The sequence below is a fragment of the Taurulus bubalis genome (assembly GCF_910589615.1).
Source record: "Taurulus bubalis genome assembly, chromosome: 2".
In the NCBI taxonomy this organism is placed as follows: domain Eukaryota; kingdom Metazoa; phylum Chordata; class Actinopteri; order Perciformes; family Cottidae; genus Taurulus; species Taurulus bubalis.
This window is the reverse complement of record NC_136590.1, coordinates 44,937,911-44,963,291: the sequence shown is the minus strand read 5'-3', so window position 1 is coordinate 44,963,291 and position 25,381 is coordinate 44,937,911. Positions and strand designations below refer to the sequence as shown.

At 43.0% G+C, this 25,381-nt stretch overlaps 1 protein-coding gene across 1 annotated transcript in view; it reads left to right on the top strand.

The window, feature by feature from the left end:
* LOC306753186 (corticotropin-releasing factor receptor 1-like) overlaps positions 1-24,132 on the top strand; it is a 53,441-nt gene extending 29,309 nt beyond the window's left edge. The window contains exons 5-13 of the mRNA XM_079237045.1: positions 1,699-1,805; positions 6,594-6,714; positions 7,554-7,707; positions 9,436-9,496; positions 11,673-11,745; positions 19,136-19,221; positions 19,318-19,453; positions 21,284-21,325; positions 23,810-24,132. Coding sequence (XP_079093171.1) covers positions 1,699-1,805; positions 6,594-6,714; positions 7,554-7,707; positions 9,436-9,496; positions 11,673-11,745; positions 19,136-19,221; positions 19,318-19,453; positions 21,284-21,325; positions 23,810-23,950 — 921 coding nt within the window. The 3' untranslated portion in view covers positions 23,951-24,132. The remainder of the gene's footprint in view (positions 1-1,698; positions 1,806-6,593; positions 6,715-7,553; positions 7,708-9,435; positions 9,497-11,672; positions 11,746-19,135; positions 19,222-19,317; positions 19,454-21,283; positions 21,326-23,809) is intronic.
* The last annotated feature ends 1,249 nt before the right edge of the window (positions 24,133-25,381 follow it).

The window sequence follows — 25,381 nt, the reverse complement described above, 5'->3', positions numbered from 1 at the left end:
CTCAAAATCAAGGGGGGATCTGATTGGCACCCAGAGTGATGGGCAGGGTGGTATGTAGGTGGCTCATTAGTATCACGAAGGGGACCTAACAAATAGAAAACAACTGTAAAGAGACAAAACACAACCAAAAAGAGACTAAAGATAAGCATAAAGAGACACAAAATGACCATAAAAGATAAATACAAAGAGACAAAAAACAATCGCAAAGAGACAGGAAATAACTACGAAGAGACAGAAAACAACCACCAAGAGACAAAAAATAACCCCAGAGACACAAAACAACTACAAAGAGACACAAAACAACCACAAAGAAAAAACAAAACAACCACAAAGAGACACAAAACAACCACAAAGAGACACAAGACGACCACAAAGAGACACAAGACGACCACAAAGATACAAAAGTGTGACCGCAAAGAGACACAAGACGACCACAAAGAGACACAAAACAACTACAAAGAGATAAAAGACAACAACAAAGAGACACAAAACAACCACAAAGAGACAACACATAACCACAGAGACACAAAACAACCACAAAGAGACACAAGATGACCACAAAGAGACACAAGACGACCACAAAGAGACAAAAGACGACCACAAAGAGACAAAGTGCGACCGCAAAGAGACACAAGACGACCACAAAGAGACACAAAACAACCACAAAGAGACAAAAGACAACAACAAAGAGACACAAGACAACCACAAAGAGACACAAAGCAACTACAAAGAGACACGAGACAACCACAAAGAGACACAAAGCAACTACAAAGAGACACGAGACAACCACAAAGAGACACAAAACAACCACAAAGAGACAAAAGACAACAACAAAGAGACACAAGACAACCACAAAGAGACAAGGTGCGACCGCGAAGAGACACAAAACAACGACTAAGAGACACAAAACGACCACAAAGAGACAAAGAACAACCGCAAAGAGACACAAACCGACTAGAAAGAGACACAAAACAACCACAAAGAGACATAAACAGGTTAAAAAGAGGCAAACAAAGAGACACAGAACAGCGAGGCTGCTCTCTGGAAGTCAATGAGTCAAACCCTCCCTCAGTGGACTTGTAGTCCCTCAGTGGACTATTTGCTTGAGATGCTGTGCTCTAGTAAACAACGTAATCTTAAACACGTTGGTGTTGTCCTCCGGCGGGACGAGAGGACCCGGGTGTTCTGTTCATCATGAAACCGGAGCGGTGTGGTTGAAACATCGCTGAGGCGGCCAGTAGACTTTGGGGTTGCCGTGTCGTCTCAACAACAAAAAGGAACAAATAGTTGTATATTAATTTTTGCTTACTGGGCCAATCGTATTTTAACCGTCCGTGTTTGTGGGATTTTAAACAGCAGCTATTTATTGATATTGTTTCATATCAGAATATTGCATTGAATCATTATAAAAGTGGCTCTGAATGAACCAGCTATTAATTATGTAATGGGGATTAAAAACCAGAGCTTCAAACAAAAGTCTCGACACATTTTTACTCTTTTTTTATTTAAAAAAGTTTCCAAACATCTGTTCGAAACCACAGCAGGAGACTGTAGAGAGAGAGAGAGAGAGAGAGAGAGAGAGAGAGAGAGACCAAATCTTCACTCTTTGAAGTCTCTTTTCTTATCCTGAGAATATTGTTTCTGTAAATCAGAATGAAAACCAAAAGACTGATCCGATGTTTCTTCCTCTCCCTGCAGAAGAAAGGCAAGCTGCACTACCAGATCGCCCTCATCATCACCTTCCTCGGCCACGGCATCTCCATGGTGGCGCTGCTGGTGGCCTTCTTCCTCTTCCTGGGTCTGAGGTGAGCGTCTCAAAGCGCCTCGCCTTCTTATTCCAAACCCGTTTGGTCATGGGATGAAATCCCCCCCTATCTCAATCCCGCAGATGAAAAGGGGTTTAGGCGCCCCGCAAAAAAACTGGGACGCCCCTCCCCCAACAAATGGGAATAATAAACCCATCCCGGGGAGGAAAACCCAAACGGTCTTGCAGGAGGAGGTCTGCTGGGATGCGGAGCGAGAGTCTCTCTGACGAGCCGAAATAAGCCGAGCGTTAACGACAGGAAAGGTCTTAGCGCCCCGCTATCGATCCCAGAGACACCCCGCCCCCTCGGTCCCCCGCTCCCCGCGGGGCGGGTGAGAAAAGCTTGAAAGGCCAGAGAGAGATATAATAAATAGAAAGCTCTGCAGGACGGCGTTCATGCACAACACATGTTTGACTAAAATGCTCAAAATGTCACGGGGCAGTGAAGAGGTTTAGGCTTTTATTGCTCACCTTCTTCACTTTTTTAATGAGATCCAGAAGCATTTAAGGGAAGGTTGAGTCTGCCAGTGATGGAGGGAAAGGCTGACACTCTGCTCGCCGTTGTGGAACTGGGAGGAGGGAGTGGAAGGCTTGACAGAATATAAATATAAATTCTCACCGCGAGTTCCAGTGTCAAGGTTTTTCTCCTAATGACGTCTGCGACACGGAAACACACATGTTGTAGGTTTATGTTCTTCAACAAATATTAATTTATATGGAAATGAACTGCATTTATATTGTGTTTTATCCAAAGTGCACGGTAATGAGTTTTTTTTTTATTGTATTAAATAGGTTTTTTTACGTACAATGGACTGGCCTCGGTGCTCCGGTTGCGTAATAATGAACACTGCAGGAGGAGGTACAAAATAAAAGAGACTCGTAGAGATGCAGAAATGCAAAACGTTGACATGCGAAGACACTTTGACGCGAGCCGTCAGGGATCGAACCATCAACCCTGAGATTAGCCAATAACCCTCTTCCACCTCCTCCACCGCCCTAGATCCGTCTCTAAATACTGTGAATTATGTCATCAGGATTATGTCATCAAATTCATCCCAAAACTGATCCAGAATTTGAAAGCGATCTCTTTTAAACTGCATCAGGTTTCACTTGTTGGTATTTTAAAGGGACACTCGACTATTTGTCAGCCGTTATATATCTAGTGACACGTGGGGATGTGTTTATATAAATTGGTCACGTATGAAGGAAGAAACGCTGTCATCTCCGTTTAAGGAGCTTGTTGTTGCCTCCATTATAGAAGGAACCCTGCAGAGAGATAAAACCTTTTCCTTCATTCTTTTACTGTTCCTTATTGTGTTTTTCTCTGAGAAGTCTCGTTGGGAAATCCCTCATCTCGTCCACATAAATAAATCAGCTAAATATTCAATCTTTTTTAGTTTGCACGAAGCTAAAATAAATAAATAAACTCCGACAACGCCGGCGCTCCTCTCTCCAACTCTCACTCACTTTCCAGATGTCAGAACGAGACTTCTTAAACGAGACTTCTTAAACGAGACTTCCTGAGCGAGACCTGGAGAAGAAAAAGGTTTAATTTCTCTCTAGGTTCTTCCTTTCATGTTATTTATAAAAACATAATAGCTTAAAAGTCGGGTTACAAGCCGCTACTACCTTCGGTCAGTGTCCCTGTTAGCTCCCCGCTGTAGCCTGCTAGCGCTCCTGCTAGCGCTCTGCTAGCACTCTGCTAGCTCCTGACAACCACCAAAGGTAGCAGGACCAGCCCCGGCTCGACACCCGATTCGGGCAGAGGGGACGCGGGCAGTAGCAGCAGCAGTAGCGCTAGCAGCAGCAGTAGCGCTAGCAGCAGTAGCAGCAGCAGCAGCGCTAGCAGCAGCAGCAGCGCTAGTAGCAGCGCTAGCAGCAGTAGCAGCGCTAGCAGCAGCGCTAGCAGCAGCGCTAGCAGCAGTAGCAGCGTTAGCAGCAGCAGCGCTAGCAGCAGCAGCAGCTAGCAGCAGCAGCGCTAGCAGCAGCAGCAGCTAGCAGCAGCAGCAGCTAGCAGCTACGGAGCGCTGCTACGGAGGTATAAGCGGCTTGTAACCCGACTTTTACGGTACTCATAATAACATCGACGGTGAGGAGTTGCCTGATAGAATGACAAGAGATTGTTGACCCCTGAGACACAAAAAACTGAGAGAGAGAAAGAGTTTAAGAAAAACAACCAAACCAGATGTTTTCTAACTCGGCTTCTGTGTTTTGTGTCGTGTTTTAATCCGACTGTCACTCAGCTCCGCCTCAACGAGCATGAAGATAAACGGGACTTTGTTCTAATCTTTCCCGCTGGAAGCTGCATGCATCTCCTCTCTCGCGTCTCCGTCTGCCGTCGGAGGAATAACTTCAAAGGGGAAATTTATCAAATTGTTCGGGGATCTGATTGCTGTTCACCTCCACCTGCACCTCCTGCAGGAAGAGGAGGGCATTAATAAATTAGACCACAGCCGACCTCCATTAGGAATGTAAACACAGGTTTTTTTTTTCTTCTTTCTTCTGCCAACGGATATTCAAACTCACACCTCTGACCCGCGATATCGCTGCAGCAGCTCCAGCCACACTCAAGCAAATGAGGACACATTCATAGGATGAGGGCGTTACAGGCGGAGAACATTCTGACATGCATGTGATTTATCAACGACGAAACTTTATCGACGCTGAGCGGAAAATTCACACATTCACGCAAACTAGTTGAACTAAATAAATACAATTTATGGACGGACAGAGAGGTGCACACTCACTCACTCACTCACTCACTCACTCATTCACTCATTGCATAATCCCTGTGGTGGGGATAACTACACAATATAGACATTCAAATACTTTAAACTATGTATATATATATATTTTCCCCAGTCATGTGCGAACTATATGTAATTTATAGCTATAAAGTACAAATTTTAAGGAATAATTGTGCTTTTACGATATCATTATCTTCTATTTGATAGTATTATATCCTTCCTGTATAGTGAGTGTATATTGCATATGCTGCACACTTATATATAATATGACATACTTTACTATGCTATTATGTTTATCGCCCTTAAACCTATAAACGTGCATGCAGTTCACACATCGTGTGACGACCGGGCTTCTTCTGCACAAATACTTTCACTTATTGTAATATATTTCATATATAGTATTGAGTTTTTTTTTATGTCACTTCTCTTTAATTTCTTTAATGTCTGATTCGTGTTTTCTTCATGTCATTTAGATTCTTTATCTGCTTTCCGAGTTCCAGCTCGGGGATAAATATGGTCTCTTCGTATAATAATAATAAGAACATACAGAATAGTGTACACACACACACACACACACACACACACACACACACACACACACACACACACACACACACACACACTGTAGTCGTATAGAACCACCGTCATTTGGTGACATAATTAAGAACAAATGTTTTATTTATGTTTATTTCTCTGAGTCTTTGACACAGATTTGTCTGCAGGAGTGTTTCCTCTTAATTAATACCCATCATGCCGAGCTGACGCCACCGGCAGGAAGTGAGGTCACGCGGCGTAATGAATACGACTGTTTGAAAAGTAAAAAAAGAAAGCGCTTGTGGCGTGACATTCGCTGCCTTTGCAGCTCTGATGGCTCCAGTCAAACCGCGAGATAGTGGGAGGAAATTAGCGGCTTATTTGTGGGACACCACTATTTATAATAACTTTATATATTCTTTAAACCCTTAAGGCTGCTTTTCTTTCACTCCTGTGCGACAACACTATAATTATAATAATCTTCATGCATTTTATTGTATTAAATTAGGCCGTTTTTCTTCACATCTTTATTTTTTTTTAATAGGGCACAACCACACAAAAATCACTGGAGAAATGTTGTGCAAGCGACACCTATTAAGAGATGATTCACGCTGAGAAAAAATAAAAGGATCCCTTGATTCACGGCTGGCCTTCGCCGGCTCATAACGCCGTCAGCTGGTGACGGCGAGCGGCTGTGACCGAGGTTGGCTCGCTGCGTCCGCTCGCTCGTGTTGCTGCTTCTATTTTCAAACGCTCACTCTGAGGCGGATTCTCTTAATTGTGTCCTGAAGTTGATTTATTTGCGGCATGAAAAAAAAAGAAAACACACAACATCAGACGTTCGGGGCATGACACAAACAAGAGAGCAGAAAGTGGGAATGAAACGTTCTTCATGTTACGTTAAGAGAAATGTTACTTTGAGGCTACATCTCCTCATTATTCATATTCATCAACGGCGCTTGCTGTTTTTTTTCGAGATTACTTTAAGGGTTTTATCGAAGTGGAGGAAGAGTTAACGACTCTGAGCTTGATGTCTTTGTTTATGATGTAAATATGATGTTAATACACCAGAAGACTCAAACTAAGTAGGAAGAGATATTTAACTCATGTATTTGCCACTAATTTGTCTCTGAGTATATGAAGCTAGAGCCAAGAGGTTGTTAGCTTAGCTTAGCCTGGCTTAGCTTAGCCTGGCTCTGTGCAAATTTAAAAAACATACAAACACCTCTAAATTTCATTAATAAACATATATGTTGGTTTAATCCGCACATAAACAGATATGTAAGAGGGACAACATACCAGGCTAGCTGTTTCCCCCTGCTTCCAGGTTTTATGCTAAGCTAAGCTAATCACCATGGCTCGAGCTGAATTGTTTGAGCATGAGACGTAATTAAGTATTTATATTCCCCCCCAAATGTTGAATGATTTATTGAACTGCAGTCAGTTTGGGTTCATTTAAATGTGAGTTTCTCTCTCACGGAGATTATTCCCCCGTGTTCGTCTCACAGGAGCATCCGCTGCCTGAGGAACATCATCCACTGGAACCTCATCACCGCCTTCATCCTGAGGAACGCCACCTGGTTCATCGTGCAGATGACCATGAGCCCCGAGGTGCACGAAAGTAACGTGGTGCGTATGCCGCTTCATCTGACGAGCTTTTGTTGTATTTGTTCATATTTAACCCTTCAACTTACACTATTTCATGTTAGATTCCGATTTAGCTTTAACATTTAGTTTTTTAACCCTAGATTTTTCTCTCCGTTTACTTTTTATTTGTAATCAAGAACAAAAACTTGAATTTTGAGAAGAAGCACTGAAGAAAACTTTTGTTTTTAGTTATATACGGACTTGAGCACCAAAAATAGTCCCGAACAAATGCACTATTTCCTCCTGTTTTAGGAGATTACTGCCCTTGAAAAAATGTAAATAAATTAAACACAAGATTTATTGGCAATAAGAAAATATAGCAGCAGCTTTAGCTTTTTAAATAGTTTGTGAAACCAAAATGATCATCCTTTAATGAAAGAACTGTTTCCAACAGAAATGTATTCTCACTTCAACTAGTCTGTCTCTGTTAATAATAGAATGATAAGTATTCCTTGGTGGTGTGTTCAAGGACGGTCTGGAGTTTCAACACACGGCTGAGCATTCCTGAGCCTCAGATAATAAAGTGTTGAATTAAAGCAGTGAAAGGTGTCGTAATGTTTATCTAGTGGGGCTCCAGTCTGAAGTCTGTTAAATCAATCGGACGGAACCTGAATGCACCAGATGTGTTCAGGTCCTGTAAGTTATCGCTCGTATGTTGTGCTCATGAAGAAGAGCGCGTTTATTCCTTTGACATGCAAACCATGAACAACGTCCCGATGAAACGATGAAAATACAGCTTTAAAAGATGTCGCACGGCGGTAAGGTGATTTGTCACATGTTTATATTAAATGAAACGCTTAACGGAAGGATTCATGTCGTAGGTCTGGTGCCGCCTCGTCACCGCCTCCTTCAACTATTTCCACTCCACCAACTTCTTCTGGATGTTCGGCGAGGGCTGCTACCTCCACACGGCCATCGTCCTCACCTACTCCACCGACAAGCTGCGCAAGTGGATGTTCATCTGCATCGGCTGGTGTGAGTAAACCCACCGCCGAGCGCTTAGCGTCAGTTCAGCTGGACGGAAGCCGGAGAACAGTGAGGCGTTTTGGGAAATAAATCGAGAAGATCGAGGACCGGATACGTGGACAAAATGGCCAACTTTGTTCTTTTTAGAGTAAAAGAAATACACCTGCCAACACCTCTAAAGATCAACAATTATCACATATTTTATTTGATTAATCTGTACACAAACACAAATGTAAAAGGGGAAAATGTAAGCTTTATGCTAAGCTAAGCTAACTACCGCAGTTCGTAGCTTCCAGACATGAGATCGAGATCAATTTCCCAATCGAACCCTCAGCTAGTTAAGTGTGTTTCCCCAAAAAATTATTAATATTAATATCACTGTCATGGCTGTAAGTATGAAGCTGGAGCCAGGAGGTAATTAGCTTAGCTTAGCATAAAGACTCGAAGCCAGGGAAAACAGTTAGCTTCTCTCCATTCAAAGCCAACAGCTCTAAAACCTGTAAATGAAATGTTGTTTAATCTTTACTCAAACCAAACGTAAAAGGGACTAATGTAAAGTTACGTGCTATGCTAGCTGTTTCCCCCTGTTTTCAGTATCTATGCTAAGCTAAGCTAACCACTGCAGGCTCTAGCTCAGTATGTAGCATGCAGACATTATGGTGTGATACATTTGATGAAATGCTCTCTCACGTCTATTAATATGAAGCTAGAGTCAGGAGGCAGCTGGGTTAGCTTAGCATAAAGACATAAAAACAGCTACCCTGGCTCTAAACACCTCTAAAGCTCAATAATTAGCATGCAGTGTTGTTGTAATAATCAGCAATAAACACAAACAGACATGCAAAAAGATCAAAATGTTGTTTTTATGGGCTACTTCCCGTCTTTATGCTAAGCTAAGCACATAGCATGCAGGCATGAGAGCCGTATCGATTTCATCATCAAACTCTCAGCAAGAAAAGCGAGAATTGCGAGAACTTTCTCATTTAACTCCAGTCACTTTGGGTGAATTTAATTTCCTTACATGAATAGAAACTGCAGCTCAGACTCGACCCATCCAACAATGAGCAGTGGACTTGATGCAGAAACCAGAATCCATGGTGGCAGCTGGGAAACGTATCGGTGTGGCGTTCACTGACACCCCGTCAAACACTGTCAAACTGAACTATGTGCGGCTGAGATTAGGTGCATTGTGCCATCTGGATTACATTTCCCCCGAGGCCGCGTGAAGCCTCCGTGTCAGGAGGGGGGACGGCCGTGAAAACATAAATAAGATAAAATTCTATTTGCTTGGCTTCCCTTTAGCTGAGGGGTGCGGACGGGAGAGGAAAACAACAAGACGAACGACACTCTCAAGTGATCGGGGGTTTGGGTGGAAGGGAAAGTAGATTCTTCCCGAGGCTCGACGTTACGCCGATGACAGCGCGCTGCTAATGAAGTGGAACGTTTCCAGAGATGTGTGACGTGGCGGCCGGCGAGGTCTTCATGGTCAAGTCCCATCTTCTGCTGCTTTATCCCTCCTATTCATTCATTCACTGAGAGAAGCGCTCAGCCGGCGACACGTCTCGGGCTCACAAACAACAATAGCTTCTGACGCAGCTTGGCAGGCAAAAAAAAAGAATAAAGACAAGGACTCTCGCGTGAAATCCCCGCAGGGATATTTCATGATCTGAAAAGCAGGAAAAAGATGAGAGAATAATCTGTCGTGTGTGTGTGTGTGTGTGTGTTTTTGCCTCACAGGTATACCATTCCCTATCATTGTGGCGTGGGCGATTGGGAAGCTGTACTACGACAATGAGAAGTAAGCTTTTCAGAGGAACCGAACCCCGGTGACCCAAAAAAAACACACACAAGGGAATGCAGTCAAACTGTGTTGCATTAGGGAGATGAATCTCTGTGAATAACCTCCGGTAATCACATTTGCATTGCGCAATATTCTTAATTACAGGTGGCCCGTGTGGGCCTTTCCCTTGGTGCTTAGCGCCTGATTGATGGAGTGGTGTGGCAGACAGGTGATAATGGATTCAGCATTACATTAATGTGCACTGAAGAAACATCTTATTTTAAGTGCTTAAAGGGAGCGTTTGGATCGCTGAAGGTGAGGTTGTTTGAGGTGCTTCTGCATCGTCGGTGTATTACGACAGCAGATGACGCATCAGTCTACGTTATATTTATATATTTAGAGTACGTTCACCTCTTTACTCTCCTATTTTTATTTGAAATGGTCTGATTTCGTTTGTTTTATGAAAAATAAGGTTTTTATGACTCAAAATAATCCTCAATATTTGATATTTTGGGTGAATTACAGACTGGGAAACATGTGTTTTAGTATTATTTCAAATAAAATGTCTCTTTTTTACTTTCCAGTGCAGCAAGTATTTGTTTTCTTCTCAAACTTTATTACAACAGTATCATTTTTATTTGAAATGGTCTCATAAAGCTGACAGATTCAATTTGTTTTTAGAAAATTAGATTTTTATGACTCAAAATAATTCTCTATATTTGATATTTTGGGTGAATTACAGACTGGAAAACATGTGTTTATTTCATATTTATATCTAAAAAATAAAATGTCTCTTTTTTTTCTTCTCAAACATTATTAAAACAGTATCATTTTTATTTGAAATTGTCTCATGAAGCTGACAGATTCAACTTGTTTTGGGAAAATAATCTCTATATTTCATATTTTCAGTATTTTCAGTATTATCTAAAATAAACGTTCTTTTCTTTGTCACGTATATATATTTGTACGATGAGAGCAACGTGACATTTCATGTCTGTGCAAACACACACGGCCAATAAAGCGGATTCTGATTCTGAAGCCACTAGACTCCTTTGACAAAAACAGTAATTTTACCCCACAGGACACAGAGTTTTCTTTGCATTATTTGGTGATTTTGGTGAAGCTTGACCGACCCTTCAAAGCACCAAAGTCATTCAATGACACAAACAAGCTCTCCGATGGCGGCGGCAGAAGTGACTCCTGTGTTCCTGGGAGGTGAAATTACTGCTTCAATCAATGGAGTCCTGAGTCTCTGCAGAGAGAGCAGATAGCAGCTTCAGGACGTAGAAGAGGGGGAAATATTCTAAATATAGAGTTCACTTCAGCTGGTATTGATTCTCTAAGGTGTCTCCAATGCAGCACATTGCTTTGCTGCGTGAGCTCCATCTGAGCCACAGAGCTCCTTCACCAACAAGAGGACTGTTTCCTCCATCAGAGACTCAAATACTCAAGGAAGCACAGAATGTGGATTAATCTGCCGCTGAAAATAGTCCCCAACAAATGTACTGTTGCATGATGTTTGTTTGATTCAAATCTACAGTGAGCAGCCGTTTTAGGAAATTACTTTTTTTAAATAGAACTAGATTTTTGTGACACCATTTTTAGAGATGTTTGTCGTTGCTTCAGGCTGCTCACAGACTCAGGAAGTGTTGAGACACGGCTCTTGGTCTTTTCATGGAATTTTATGAAAATAAGAAAAGAAATACAGAACATCAGCCGTAACCTCTTTTTTTACTTCCAAGTGAATTTTTTTCTTTTAGAAAATTAATAAAAGAGGAACATGTTTATTTGAAATGGTTTCATAAAACTTTTTATGACTCAAAATAATCTCTATATTTTATATTTTGGGTGAATTACTAACTGGAAAACATGTGTTTTAACTTATTTCATATTTCACCAAGTATTATCTATAATAAAGTTTATTTTTTCTTCTCAAAAATGATTAAAACAGTATTATTTTTATTTGACATAGTTTCATAAAACTGACAGATTCTATTTGTTTCATGAAAAGCAAGGTTTGCATGACTCAAAATAATCCTCTATATTTCATATTTCACCAAGCATTATCTAAAATAAACTTCATTTTCTTTGTAACTTTCCAGTGCAGCGACCTAACGTATTTATTTTTTCTCAAAAATTATTAAAACAGTGTAATTTCTATTTCAAGTAACGATGGCTTCTGTTTGGATTCCAGGTGCTGGTTCGGGAAGCGAGCCGGCGTTTACACGGACTACATCTACCAGGGACCCATGATTCTGGTCTTAGTGGTAAGAGAAGGCATCATGATTCTGGTCTTACATTACATTACATTTAGCTGACACTTTTATCCAAAGCAACTTAATAAATGCAACTTAATAAGTGCATGAGTGCAAGAATCAAGAAAGTACAATTTCTTCAAGAAAGCCAAACTCCAAAGTGCTATCAGTTAGTGTCATTTAAGTGTTACTATAGTGTATAGTCGGAAAATATGTGTTTTTAGTTTGCGGCGGAAGATGTAGAGACTTCCTGATGTCGATGGGGAGCTCGTTCCACCATTGAGGAGCCAGGACAGCAAACAGTCGTGACTTTGTTGAGCGTTTAGCTCGCAGTGACGGAGCTACAAGCCGATTGGCAGAAGCCGAGCGGAGCGAACGAGCCGGGGTGAACGGTGTCACCGTGTCCTGGATGTAGACTGGACCCCATCTGTTCGCAGCACGGTACGCAAGTACCAATGTTTTGAAGCGGATGCGGGCGACCACCGGTAACCAGTGAAGGGAGCAGAGGAGCGGAGGAGTGAGGGTGAATTTGAGGAAGTTAAAGACCAGTCGAGCTGAAAAAATAGTTTTTGGGGTTAGAAAAAGAGGATTGAATCCTGGATTGGTAGAACGAGCTTCCGGCTGCAGAGATAGAGGCAGAGAAGGAGGAGAGAAGGGAGTGATAGGCGACCAGGTCATCGGCGTGTTTGGATTTTCGCCATTTCCTTTCCGATGCTCGCATGGTGGCTCTCTTGGCAAACACCGAGTCAGACAACCGCGGAGCCGGAGAGGACTTGCGGACCTTTCGTGTCGTAAGAGGACAGAGAGAATCAAGAGAGGAAGACAGAGTAGAGAGGAGAGTGTCTGTGGCAGAGTTAGGATGCATGAGTGAGAGAAAGAGTCAGTTGAAGGTTGATAGAACAGACGAGGACAGAGAGGAGGGAGAGAGGGAGAGAGAATGTGGAGATAGACAGGTGCAGAGTCTGTTGATGTGGGAGGGTTGTCAGTTCCAGAGAGTGGGAGAGAGTCAGAGATAAAGAAGTGGTCAGAGACATTAAGTGGAGTTACAGTGAGGTCAGATGGTGAAAATATAGTCAAGGCGGTTGTCGGCTTTGTGAGTAGGAGGGGAAGGACTGAGTGAGCGAGAAAAGGAAGACAGCAAGACTAACAGGTCACATGACTTCTCTGTCTGGATGTTAAAGTCCCCCAGAAGGATGAGCGGGTGCCGTTTTCTGAGGGGTTCGTGCCCTCAATCTCCCAAAGAACCAGGTGGACAGTAGAGAACAACAATGTATCGACGATTAGATATGCGCACAGGTATAGAAGGTAAACACATATTCACAGAGCAATATTATACTCAGCCACCCCCGAAGACTCCAACGAAAGACTCCTATGTCTTTATCCTCCGTCTTAGTGGTAAGAGAAGGCCCCATGATGCTGGTCTTAGTGGTCATAGAGGGCCCAATGATTCTGGTCTTAGCGGTAAGAGAAGGCCCCATGATTCTTAGTGGTAAGAGAAGGCCCCATGATTCTTGTCTTAGTGGTCATAGAGGGCCCAATGATTCTGGTCTTAGTGGTAAGAGAAGGCCCCATGATTCTGGTCTTAGTGGTAAGAGAAGGCCCCATGATTCTTAGTGGTAAGAGAAGGCCCCATGATTCTTGTCTTAGTGGTAAGAGAAAGCCCCATGATGCTGGTCTTAGTGGTCATAGAGGGCCCAATGATTCTGGTCTTAGCGGTAAGAGAAAGCCCCATGATTCTGGTCTTAGTGGTAAGAGAAGGCCCCATGATTCTGGTCTTAGTGGTAAGAGAAGGCCCCATGATTCTGGTCTTAGTGGTAAGAGAAGGCCCCATGATTCTGGTCTTAGTGGTCATAGAGGGCCCAATGATTGTGGTCTTAGCGGTAAGAGAAAGCCCCATGATTCTGGTCTTAGTGGTCAGAGAAAGCCCCATGATTCTGGTCTTAGTGGTCAGAGAAAGCCCATGATGCTGGTCTTAGTGGTAAGAGAAAGCCCCATGATGCTGGTCTTAGTGGTAAGAGAAAGCCCCATGATGCTGGTCTTAGTGGTAAAAGAAACCCCATGATGCTGGTCTTAGTGGTAAAAGAAAGCCCCATGATGCTGGTCTTAGTGGTAAAAGAAGGCCCATGATTCTGGTCTTAGTGGTAAGAGAAGGCCCAATGATTCTGGTCTTAATGGTAAAAGAAGGCCCATGATTCTGGTCTTAGTGGTAAGAGAAGGCCCAATGATTCTGGTCTTAGTGGTAAGAGAAAGCTCCATGATTCTGGTCTTAGTGGTGATAGAGGGCCCAATGATTCTGGTCTTAGTGGTAAGAGAAGGCCCAATGATTCTGGTCTTAGTGGTAAGAGAAGGCCCAATGATTCTGGTCTTAGTGGTAAGAGAAGGTCCAATGATTCTGGTCTTAGTGGTAAGAGAAGGCCCAACGATTCTGGTCTTAGTGGTAAGAGAAGGCCCCGTGATTCTTGTCTTGGTGGAAAGAGTCTTTTCCCTTCATGCTGCAGGAGCAGCACTTTACGTAACGATATAATTAGTCTTTATAACGTCTTTAAAATGCCTGACAGGCGTGAAATGTTGGAGACCGCAACACATTCTTCATGTTGGAAATGATGAATGTGAAGATCTGACCCTCTACCTGTCGAGCGTAGCGTTTAAATCTCTACAGCATGTGGGAATCCTGCTGGAAATCCAGGGATGTGTTCAGTCCTGTTTGTTCCTTTTGATGAATCGTGTCCAATATTGGGTTATTTCCATACTCTGAAGGGACGTTTTCCATCCTTTTATTTTCATATTTCATCTCAAGTGTCTAAATCCAGCTCCACACTCAGCAGCTAAACTTTAAAGTGCAGCAAAATACAGCTTTAAAATATCTGCTGGTGTCCTCAGAAGACAAACGCGTCCTCAATAAGAGTCCTGGGCACAACTACGAATTATTAATACACTATTTTATCCATTTGGTCCATTCTCGTGAACACAATATCTCAGGAACGTCTGGAAGGAATCCACCGAGACTCAGGGAAAATGTATTTGATCTTTGTGCTCAAAGGTCACTGTGACCTCACAAAACGTTTGGCCACAAGTCAAGTATTTATGTGTTAATTATGACAATTTAGTTGGCGGAGAAAAACAACGGTGATTTAATAAATAATTCCCGTTTACATAATGCCACTGTTTTTCCTCAACAAATAGCACAAAATGTGATATTTCATTCTTGATGCGTTACATTGCTCCATAATACAGCAGCGATGCCCCTAGTGGACACCAGGAGAATAACATGTATTATCTCCATTATACAGCAGCGATGCCCCTAGTGGACACCAGGAGAATAACATGTAATATCTCCATAATACAGCAGTGATGCCCCTAGTGGACACCAGGAAAATAACATGTATTATCTCCATAATACAGCAGCGATGCCCCTAGTGGACACCAGGAGAATAACATGTAATATCTCCATAATACAGCAGCGATGCCCCTAGTGGACACCAGGAAAATGGTGTCTATGGAAGATATTGAAATTATCATTTGGGAACATTGTCGTTCTTTAAGAGTCTGAGTATCTATAATTTAATTACACAGTTTATTATAGATGTATTATCGGAGCTGAGCAGTGTGCAAAATACCCAGAGGGGATCCCGTCCAACCATCCCCAAATTTAAATAAAGACAGACTCGCTTTGTGCAACTTGTTGTGTGTCTGTCTGGCTGTTCATGATAATATATAATAATATGAATAACTCATATTCGTGAAGAAATATTTAGCAGTTTTAATCATAAAAACTGAGCCTTGGTACGCTTTTTGAGGCTTTCAGGGTCTTAAGTGGGTCTCAGACTGGAGTTGAGGTTGAACATCCAAAATAAAAACAAAAACTCACGCAAACTTGCCGCCATAAGCGTGAACACAACCCCAGTGAGAGGAACGTAAACCCGTCCCTCGAGGTGCAGGAGGGCCGAGCGGCACATCGACCACCTGCAGCCGCTCTGCCTCGGCACTCAGAGACGCTGCTGTTGTGACTCCTCCTCGCTCTGCAGCCACTCAGCCTCCTGCAGCATCGTGTTGGAGGAAGCCTGGAGACTCCCGGTACAAGCTTTAGTCATCTCTGGAACGCAGCAGGTCCCTCCTGACTCGGCCTCCAAAATACCGTCCTCATCCAGCGGCGGAAAGTACATTCACTCAGGCTCTTAAAAACAGTTTAGAGGCGCTTGTACTTTTACTAGCTATATTTCAGAAGCAGCGAGTGTCATTTCTTTACTCCATTGAAAGCTTTAGTTCCTTTAGGTTATTAAATGATTTTAAAAAATGAAGTAGGATACATTTTCGGAGATGAAGCTTCTCAGCAGTACATAAATGATCCGAGCTGCAACGTTAACATGGTGCCTAATACCAGTGCATTAATAATTAAAATACAATAAGATTAGATTCCATTTCTGAAAAAAACTAAATGCAGTTAAACAGACTTCATTAAAAATGTATATATGACAAACAAAGAAACATTATGAGGGTATTTTAAAATAAGTCTGTTATCAAAGTGTCTATTTAAAGTGAAGAGTTGTGTAATACAAATAAAATACCAATGGCACATTCTGCATCATGAATACTTTTAGGACTTTGAGCTAGTACTTGAATGAATGAATATATATATATATATATATATATATATATATATATATATATATATATATATATATATATATATATATATATATATACTTTATTAATTTCCCAAGGGGAAGTTTGGTGTCGGAGTAGCAACAATTTACAGACAAAAAATGAAATATAAAAACAACCGGGATGAAAGATATATACAATAATAATAATAATAAGAATAAAAATAGCTGGGATGAAAGATATGTACAGCAAAACAAAAACAGTATTAATTTAGGAAATTAAATTAAACTGCAAAAAAGTGCAAAAAAAAATAAATAAATAAGTGTGTGAAGTACTTCTACTTCTACTTTTCTCTGATGTTTTGGGGCGTTTCCTCCTGCTGGGTCTCCAGCGCTGGGCTGACCTTCATCCATCCTCGTCACAGAAACAGCCCGTTCCCTCGTCTCCTTGTCTCCTCGTCTCCTCATCCCTTCAGCCCAATCCCTCCTCGAAGGCCCTTCATGCGTCTGCCTCTGCGGCCTCAAACGCTCCCGATACCTCTCTGCTCCAACCTCAGCTTCTCTTTTTAGGCTTTTATCTTCTCGCCAAGTTCTCGACCCTGCAGGATCATCGCCGGGTCACCAGAACATTTTGCGGTGTCTCCTGTCGGTAGAGTCCGTGGTCGTGACCTTCACCGGTACCCGTCAGCAGCAGAGCGATGTGCTGCCGTCAGGGATAAACACAGGATGCTATCCAGCTCCAACACAGCAGCAGTTAGCAGCGCTGCGGCGGGCGAGATCGCTAACGATCGCCAAGGTCAGGGCAGCCGGCCGGGACTGTATTCCTCCTGCTATTGCTTCTGCTCTCGTGTTGCATCATTCACACCAGATATTGATTCTGTCTCTCATCACATTGAGGGAGAAATAATCTCAGGGAGCACTTAAGATAACGGAGGACCAAGGTTTCAGCAATGTTAACAGATGCAGCAGCTGAAGTTATCCACAAACTTCGCCACCGGACAAATAATCATCCTTTATAAGTAAAAGCTTTGAAATCACCATTAAAAAGTACTTTGATGCTTCCATAAAAAAACAAGCTGAAGGGATGTTCAGGGAGAATGGATTGTGCAGAATAAATCATAAATCTGTCCCGCCTCGAGGCAGGACTCATTAAGTATATTGTGTTAATGGTATTACAGACTTCTTCCACCCAAACCTCCCAAAGCCAATCGAGGGAGAGCAAAATGAAAGTGTCAGGATTTAGGAGAGGAGGGAGCTAGAAGGAATGATGTGGTTATTTTGTTCTTCATACATTTTCTTCTAATTTATTCTTTCACGAATTCCACCCCAAAATAAGACCCGTAGAGGAGTTTTTATTTGTTTGTTTTTCATGCCACAAAATCATGAACCCCTGAGCACTGACCTCGTACATAGTGGAGCCTCTTCCTCCTCCTCCTCCTCTCTGGACCTGCTGGAGGAAAAGGGGGTCATGTGAGAACTAGAACCACTGAGAGGACCAGACTGTCAGAGCCTGCTGCAGTAAAATGAGAGGTTTTCTAAAGGGACCCTGGTGCTCAGAGACACCACCACTTTAGTCCACAGGGGGCGCCAGCACCAATACTACCACTTTAGTCCACAGGGGGCGTCAGAACCAACACTACCACTTTAGTCCACAGGGGGCGCCAGCACCAATACTACCACTTTAGTCCACAGGGGGCGTCAGAACCAACACTACCACTTTAGTCCACAGGGGGCGACAGAACCAATACTACCACTTTAGTCCACAGGGGGCGTCAGAACCAATACTACCACTTTAGTCCACAGGGGGCGCCAGAACCAATACTATCACTTTAGTCCACAGGGGGCGTCAGAACCAATACTACCACTTTAGTCCACAGGGGGCGTCAGAACCAATACTACCACTTTAGTCCACAGGGGGCGCCAGAACCAATACTACCACTTTAATCCACAGGGGGCGTCAGAACCAACACTACCACTTTAGTCCACAGGGGGCGCCAGAACCAATACTACCACTTTAGTCCACAGGGGGCGTCAGAACCAATACTACCACTTTAGTCCACAGGGGGTGTCAGAACCAATACTACCACTTTAGTCCACAGGGGGTGTCAGAACCAACACTACCACTTTAGTCCACAGGGGGCGTCAGAACCAATACTACCACTTTTGTCCACAGGGGGCGCCAGAACCAATACTACCACTTTAGTCCACAGGGGGCGACAGAACCAACACTACCACTTTAGTCCACAAGGGGTGTCAGAACCAATGCTACCGCTTTAGTCCACAGGGGGCGCCAAAATCACCACAACATAAAAGTTCCTTGTAGTAGTTTTAAGTACAAAAATATTAGCATCAAAATGTGAATGTTGCAGTAAAAGTGGAGCATTTTGATAATTTAATAATCTGCTGGGTGGCTTAACCGAAATAATATTATTATTAATCTAAATCTGCAAAGTAACTAAAGTTGAATGAATGTAAAGGAGTAAAAAGTACTTGTCTCTGAGATGTAGAGGAGTAGACGTATAAAGTAGCATACAGTATTCAATACTCTATGAAGTACAAGTACTTCAAAACTGCATTGAAGTGCAGTACTTGTGTAAAAGAATGTGTTACTTTCAACTGCTGCGTACAGCAGACATGACACATGTCCCTGGTTTCCAAAACAATTTCCACACATTAATATATATATATATATATATATATATATATATATATATATATATATATATATATATATATGAAGTATGAGCGGCCTCTCTCGCTCTCTCTCATTCATCTGCTCTTCTCTTCCATCGTCCCAACAGATCAACTTCATTTTCCTCTTCAACATCGTGAGAATCCTGATGACCAAACTGAGAGCTTCGACCACGTCGGAGACGATCCAGTACAGGTACGTCCAGCACCTTGTGTGTGTGTGTGTGTGTGTGTAGTAGTAGTGAGCAGTATGTGGACGTCTCCCTGACCCCGGTGGTTCGATCCCCTGCAGGAAAGCCGTGAAGGCCACTCTGGTGCTGCTTCCTCTCCTGGGAATCACCTACATGCTGTTCTTCGTCAACCCGGGGGAGGACGAGATCTCTCAGGTCGTCTTCATATATTTCAACTCCTTCCTGGAGTCCTTCCAGGTACGAGTTATTATATATATATATATATATATATATATATATATATATATATATATATATATATATATATATATATATATATATATATATATGAGTTATCCTCGCTCGGGTGCCGTGACCTTCGGATCCGTCCGATACACCGCGGCATCGTGACGCGAAACGGTGGATTCTCGATTTAAAAAGTTAGCAACGAAAACGCCATAAATCCGTTTGTAATTATCTGTAAACTCATATCTCGTATTCATAGCCCACTTTATACGAGCTCTGTGAAGATAGAAGTGAATTAAAAGCATTATAAAGAAGCATGAATATCCTGTAAACCTTTTGATTCGGCTGCAAAATATTTACTCAAATGGAGACTTCCTGTTTCTAAAGCATCTAAAAACCAATCGGCCTTCTTTGTAACGTCCCCATACGCGTAAATAGCAGCAAGTTACTAGCATTACTAGCGTTACTAGCGTTACTAGCGTTACTAGTGTTACTAGCATTACTAGCGTTACTAGCGTTACTAGCGTTACTAGCATTACTAGCGTTACTAGCGTTTCTAGTGTTACTAGCATTACTAGCATTACTAGCGTTACTAGCATTACTAGCATTACTAGCGTTACTAGCGTTACTAGCGTTACTAGCATTACTAGCGTTACTAGCGTTACTAGTGTTACTAGCATTATTAGTGTTACTAGCATTACTAGTGTTGCTAGCATTACTAGCATTACTAGTGTTACTAGCATTACTAGCGTTACTAGCATTACTAGCATTACTAGTGTTTCTAGCATTACTAGCATTACTAGCGTTACTAGCATTACTAGCATTACTAGCGTTACTAGCGTTACTAGTGTTACTAGCATTACTAGCATTATTAGTGTTACTAGCATTACTAGTGTTACTAGCATTACTAGCATTACTAGTGTTACTAGCATTACTAGCATTACTAGCGTTACTAGCATTACTAGCATTACTAGTGTTTCTAGCATTACTAGCATTACTAGCATTACTAGCGTTACTAGCATTACTAGCGCTGCGACACTTGACGATTAGCCAATCAGCACAAGGGGCGGGACTAACGTCGTTGTCGAGCCGTGGAGACAGACGACACAAACGCTGAAGTCATTAAACGCACCGAACAGCCGCCTGCTTTTGATGTCTGGAGACGTTTATTATCTTTCTCATCTTATCTCCTCCAGCCGTCCTCATCTGTGTCTGTCACGTCAATAAAGCTCCGACTGCCACCTTCCTTCAAGTGAAACTCATTCACACAACAAATCTAAAGCGGGAGAATCAACCCGACATCTCCAGATCGTTCGTGGCCTCTCTTTGGCGTTTGTGGCGGCTGAATAGCATGTTTTTATCTCATATGACTGTTTTCTTGTTATCTTTCTCTTGTAACTCTGAACGCAACACACAAGCAGCTAAATTCAAGTGAAAAATCAACCTCGGCCCTCGTGGAAATCCATTAAAAGTTGGAGGAAACGTGGGACTGAAGATGGAAACAGAGTGAAGCGATATCCGGCTTACACGCAGGTGTAAGCCGGATATCGCTTCACTCTGTTTCCATCCGATTCGAACACCCTGAAAGCTTTTTCGGTGGACAAACGGAGCGTTGCATTGTGGGCCCTCGGGAACCTTTGGCCTGCGTGGGCGTGTTCCTGTAATTGTAATGAGCGGACGGCGTTCCTCCAGATGATTGAGTGAATGTAACGCGCGCGATAAGCCGCCGTGTTCGGATTAAAAACCAGATCAGCCTGGATGTGTTTTTGATTTTGTTTTGATGACATTGTGTTCCTCTCTCCCTCCTCCTCCTCCTCCTCCCCCTCCTCCTCTTCCTCACAGGGCTTCTTCGTGTCCGTGTTTTACTGCTTCCTCAACAGCGAGGTAAGCACATTCACATCATCGATCAAACATCGTAGGTTAACCTCTCCTCGCTCCCCGTCTTCAGGCCGCCGCTCTCCTTTTGGGCGTCTGTTAGTTGGTTATTAGAGGCGAATGAGTGACGGCGCTGGGAGCGCTGGGAGCGCTGGGAGCGCTGGTATTCAGGGCACAATTAGGACTTGTCATGTGTAAGTGACATCACTTTCTACTCTTCATGACAGCATCAGCCTTAATCTGGTCCCACGGAGGAGAATCGGGGGCGAAACCCTCTTAGAATAGCATGAAACATGAATATGCATGCATGCAGATGCGCTGCTTTAATGTGTTGCTGTTGTTAATGTTGCTCGTAGTTATAGTCGTTTTAATATTTACATAGCTTGAGTTGCGTGTTAGCAGTATTTGGCGACGTTCTTCTGGCGTCATCGGGACATTTAAAGCGCCGCTAATGAACGCGTGTTGATGCATTTTAAAGAATAACTTTGAGTCTCCAGCTGGCGGCTCACTGCAGCTTCTCTCTTCATCTTTTTAAACCCGACTTCATCCTGGATGAATCTCCTCTCAAACACATATTGAAGACCCTTCTGTCTGCCTCGCTCTGAAAATCACTTTTTTTTCTCCCCATGAATTGAAATGAGCTCATATTTCTTCAGGGAGTGCAGTTAGTGACAGCGTGGGCTCCATGGTAACCCAGCAGCAGAGTGGGGGCGGGGCTTAGCGAGTGGATTGCACACGCTATAAAGAACAGGAAATCAAAAAGACACACATGCATCTCCTCCATCCTTCCTCGTCCTCCTTATAATCTCTTTAAAGACTCACTTTTCCGAACATGTAGCTGATCAATTGAGCTGCGTCTGGTTTCCCCTCCTCTAGATCTCATCTGCTTATATGTTTTATTACGATCACTTAGTAAAACCCCGATATGAAGACAGAGCAGAGACGAGGACTCTCATGATACCGCTTGACCTTTCCCTTGAGACGATGCGGATTACAGATCTTTAGGTTTAATCAAGGCGGCCCAAAAGTCCCAATCTGGTGTTTTTTTTCCCGGCTCCATCTCGTCCGGGACAGCCTTCGCTTCCAGAGCTCTTCCTCCGCCGACGCGGGGACGTGACCGCCGGCCCCTCGGCGCCCCGTCCCGACGCGGGGGCGTGACCGCCGGCCCCTCGGCGCCCCGTCCCGACGCGGGGGCTTAGCCAGCGGCCGGCTTAACGCAGGATATTGATTCAGTGTCGTGTTTCAGGCTGAGGGAAGCAGAAAAAGAAATGAGACAGATGAGCAAGGGATACTCACAGAAAGTGTGTGTGTGTGTGTGTGTGTGTGTGTGTGTGTGTGTGTGTGTGTGTGTGTGTGTGTGTGTGTGTGTGAGAGAGGATTAAGCGTCTTTACGGACGAACACGGAGCTCGCTGATGAATCCAGACGTCAAACACACTCTTGCGTCGGAGGCTCGGCTCTGTTGCGACCGCTGGAGCCCGGACGCTTTTTCATCATCGCTAAACGTCACATGTTGGGCCGGGAAGAGACTGATTCATGTGGAAGGAAGTCCGTTACTCAGAATCTGAAGTTGAACTATGAGATATGAAGTCTTAATAAGTCAAAAGTGAACCTAATAGCTCATCATTTTGACTCAATATCTGTTATGTTTGTCATAATATTGTCTTTATTTCTATCTTTCCATTTTTGCTCAGTATCTTGTACTTTTTCTTTTTGACTTAATAAGTCAAATGTTTAACTTAATATTAAGTTTATCTTCAATTATTTTAACATCTATGTGAGAATTGTGTTTTACATACTTCCTGTCTCACAATTTTTACTTTTTTAAATTTCATAATTCTGACTATTTCATTATCTTTATTATCTTGTATCTCATATTTTCTTTCAATAATGATTTTTATTTCAAGAGTAACTTCCACCTGGACCCTATGTTCCTGGGTTTTTGGTGACGTTAGATATCGAAGGAGACTTTGTATATTAACCAGAGGGTCCAGAGAGAAGTGAATGAAAAGGTGAGGCGTGGGTGAGAGGTGGAGAAGAAAGCATCGCTTCATGTTCTTTAAAAGATATTTAGCTGATGTCATCAATGTGACTTCTCCTGGAGCCAAACACACATTAACAAACAGTGAAAAGTCAAAAGAAATTTTTATTTCATGTGTGGTTATTTCCATAATGCTGTCAGACACTTATAATAACAATCTGAATATGTCAACAACAACAAGGAGCTCTTTTAGTGACATGAGGAATAAACAGGAATGCCTTCAGTACTGGACCTGAACCTCTGAGACACAAAAACATGGGAAAAAACAGCAAAGTTACTCTTTAATAAGTCAACATTATATCCTAAACTATCTTAGTAGGAGTTATAAATGAATCCTAATCGTAGAGTAAAAGTACTTCAAGCTCAATACGCTGTATTATAAGAGCACAAAGAGGATGCACTCTGACCCGCTCCATCTTTAAACTCCCGCTGACGGGCGCTTCCTTGTTTCCAGGTGCGGTCGGCCGTGAGGAAGCGGTTCCACCGCTGGCAGGAGCAGCACTCCATCCGGGTCCGCATGAGCCAGGCCATGTCCATGCACACCTCCCCTTCACGGGTCAGCTTCCACAGCATCAAGCAGTCCACGTCGCTATGAGGGGAGGAGGGTAAGCCCCGCCCCCTCACCCGGCTGCCGTCATGGTCTTCTGCCACATCACTGGAGTGCACTGAAACACTTTGGGAGAGAGAGAGGCTGCATCAGCCTCCCAAGCCTCAGGAGGGCCGTTACCGGGCGAAGGACACTGCGGACTTGAGGGACTGTACAGCACGCCACGTTGTGTAATGTCCGCCTGCCACACGGAGGCTCTTGTATTCCTGCTTTTATATCTCACGCCGGCGTGGCGCTGGACCGGATTCCACGCCCGGCCGACACCGGACGCCGACGCAGCCGATGACTTGATTCACGTTTGTTTTCTTGATCGTTCGGTTTCTTTTGAAGTGTTCTCGACGTCGTGTTTGTTCATTCGATGTCGTGCTGTCTTCCTCTGTTCTCCGCCAGCTCCTCGCGCTCCTTCCATCAGCTTTGCAGAAGCTTTACATTCCATAATCCTTGAGATCTGGAGAGTTTTGTTCCAAAATAATACGCTGTGAATAAAGGCGACTATGTGAGGAGTTTGAAGTCAGGCGCGAGGGTCAGGAGGCAATTAGCTTAGCTTAGCTTAGCAAAAAGACTGGAAGCGGGGGGGACCGTTAGCCTCTCTGTCAGTCGTGGAATGTGCAATACTTAAGTATAAATCTAAACGTTAAAAGCTTTCTGCTTCTTCTCCACTACATTTAGTTACTTCACAGATTTCTACACACAAATGTTTTGTTTTGAAGTTAAACGGTTTACAGTTTATAAAAAAGTACAGAAACGATTAGTTTTATTAACCAATTAATCAATTGAAAGAAAATGCAATTCGAAATTTGTCTCAAAATTCAATTAGGCTTCCGGGTCTATTTTTATTTTTTTACAAACAAAGCGCCCCCTATTGGCATAAACACACATTTAAAGGTGTTTTGAGGAAGTGTGAGTCACTGCAGCCAGAACTGCTCACCCAAAATATTATTCAGTTTACTGCAGCAGACCACACACACACACACACACACACACACACACACACACACACACACACACACACACACACACACACACACACACACACACACTACCTATCTCAGTCACAGGGGACGTGCTGCTTTACACTACATATTTACAGCGCTGCATCGGTACTTTAAGTGAAGGAAAGAGTTGCGTGTCACGGTGTTTGAAGATGCAGCTCTGCACAATGTGAGTAAGTGGATCTTGATTATCTTGTCGAAGAAGGTCAAGAATTAATATTTGTTGTGTTTCGTTTTGTTTGTTGGGACAAAACTCTTCATCTGGATTAAAGAGACTTCATCCAATGAGACACCAGGAGGTCGTGTATCTCGTCAGCTGACATGTGGGCGGGGCTACGCAGTAACTCTGTGTACTGATTTATTGTATATATATATATAAATATATATGAGCGGGGGAGGGTCAAAGTCACAAATCTGAACCAAATAA